A 1,094-nucleotide genomic window follows, 5' to 3' on the forward strand; every position below is an offset into this window, starting at 1 on the left:
ATCGCAACCACCACCTTCGCGATTGAGCAAAGGCCTGACGCCGCTCTGAGTGCCCCATGTTAGACTTGACAGAGCCTAGCAAGAGCGGCGTGGTGCGACCCTCACAAAACAGCCCAGCGATTGCATTGACTTCTTCCGGATCACCGGCTCTAGTGCCAGTACCATGCGCTTCAAGTACGCGACATCCTGTGGCCTTAAGTGAGCCTCTTTAAACGTTTCTTGCGCGAGCTGACGTTGGATAGCTCCCTTAGGGTACGTGATGCCTTGCGCCTTGTAACCATCTGAGTTCGTACCCGCACCGCGCACCGTGCAGTACAGTCGACGGCAATCGCGCCGTCTCTGCAGTAACACAGTCACGATAGCTTCAGACCGCACGTAGCCGCATCCAGCCGCGTCGAACGCGGCGCAACGACCCTCCGGAGACAGCATGTTTAACCGATGGAAAGAGAGCGAGTAGGCTGGCAAAAGATCAAGACTGGCCCCAGCAACAATAGCTGCATCGCATTTACCAGCACGGATATCAGCTGCGGCATGAACTAATGCGTACGTTGAGCTAGAGCAGGCGGTGTCAACGACGTAAGATGGTCCTTTAAAATCGAAGGTGTAGGACACACGGTTAGCGAACATGGCGCGTTGGCATCCAGTGAGTACGTAGCCTTGGATCGAGTCTACGTTAGCGTTGCATATCTCGACAGTTTCTGAGCTGAATGTGCCCACGTAGACGCCGGTTCGCGAGCCGCGCAGTTCTTCGGGGTTAAATCCGGCATCTACGATGGCCTCGTGGGTTAGCTCTAACAGCATACGCTGCTGTGGGTCCATGAGATCGGCCTGCTTAGGATTTACTCCGAAGAACGCGGAGTCGAAATGCGCGAGGTTCTTAAGCTTGCCATTGCGCTCTGGCAGGCCGCTGCAAACCCTGTCAAAATTAAACACCTTAAAGATATAATATTCTAACATTAGCTTTTTTTACGATTGGAATTTTATGCATTAATTCGATTTAAGCGATTACGCGCAAGAAGACTTCCAACAGCATCCTGAATGTAATTTCTGACAGGTTTAACTGCCCTATCCCGGCTCGGCCAGTGAAAGGGTTT

At 52.6% G+C, this 1,094-nt stretch overlaps 1 protein-coding gene across 1 annotated transcript; it reads right to left on the minus strand.

Annotated features, from left to right (window-relative positions):
- Nucleotides 1-75: 75 nt before the first annotated feature.
- On the minus strand, nt 76-957 carry LOC141440164 (fatty acid synthase-like). The gene has a single exon (XM_074104626.1). The coding sequence runs from the start codon at nt 955-957 to the stop codon at nt 76-78; it is 882 nt and encodes a 293-aa protein (XP_073960727.1).
- Nucleotides 958-1,094: the final 137 nt, after the last annotated feature.

This window comes from Choristoneura fumiferana, chromosome 22, assembly GCF_025370935.1.
Source record: "Choristoneura fumiferana chromosome 22, NRCan_CFum_1, whole genome shotgun sequence".
Taxonomy (NCBI): domain Eukaryota; kingdom Metazoa; phylum Arthropoda; class Insecta; order Lepidoptera; family Tortricidae; genus Choristoneura; species Choristoneura fumiferana.

What these genes read in the sequence shown, in the direction of transcription:
- LOC141440164 (XM_074104626.1), bottom strand. Translation starts at nt 957, where the DNA reads ATGTTAGAATATTATATCTTTAAGGTGTTTAATTTTGACAGGGTTTGC.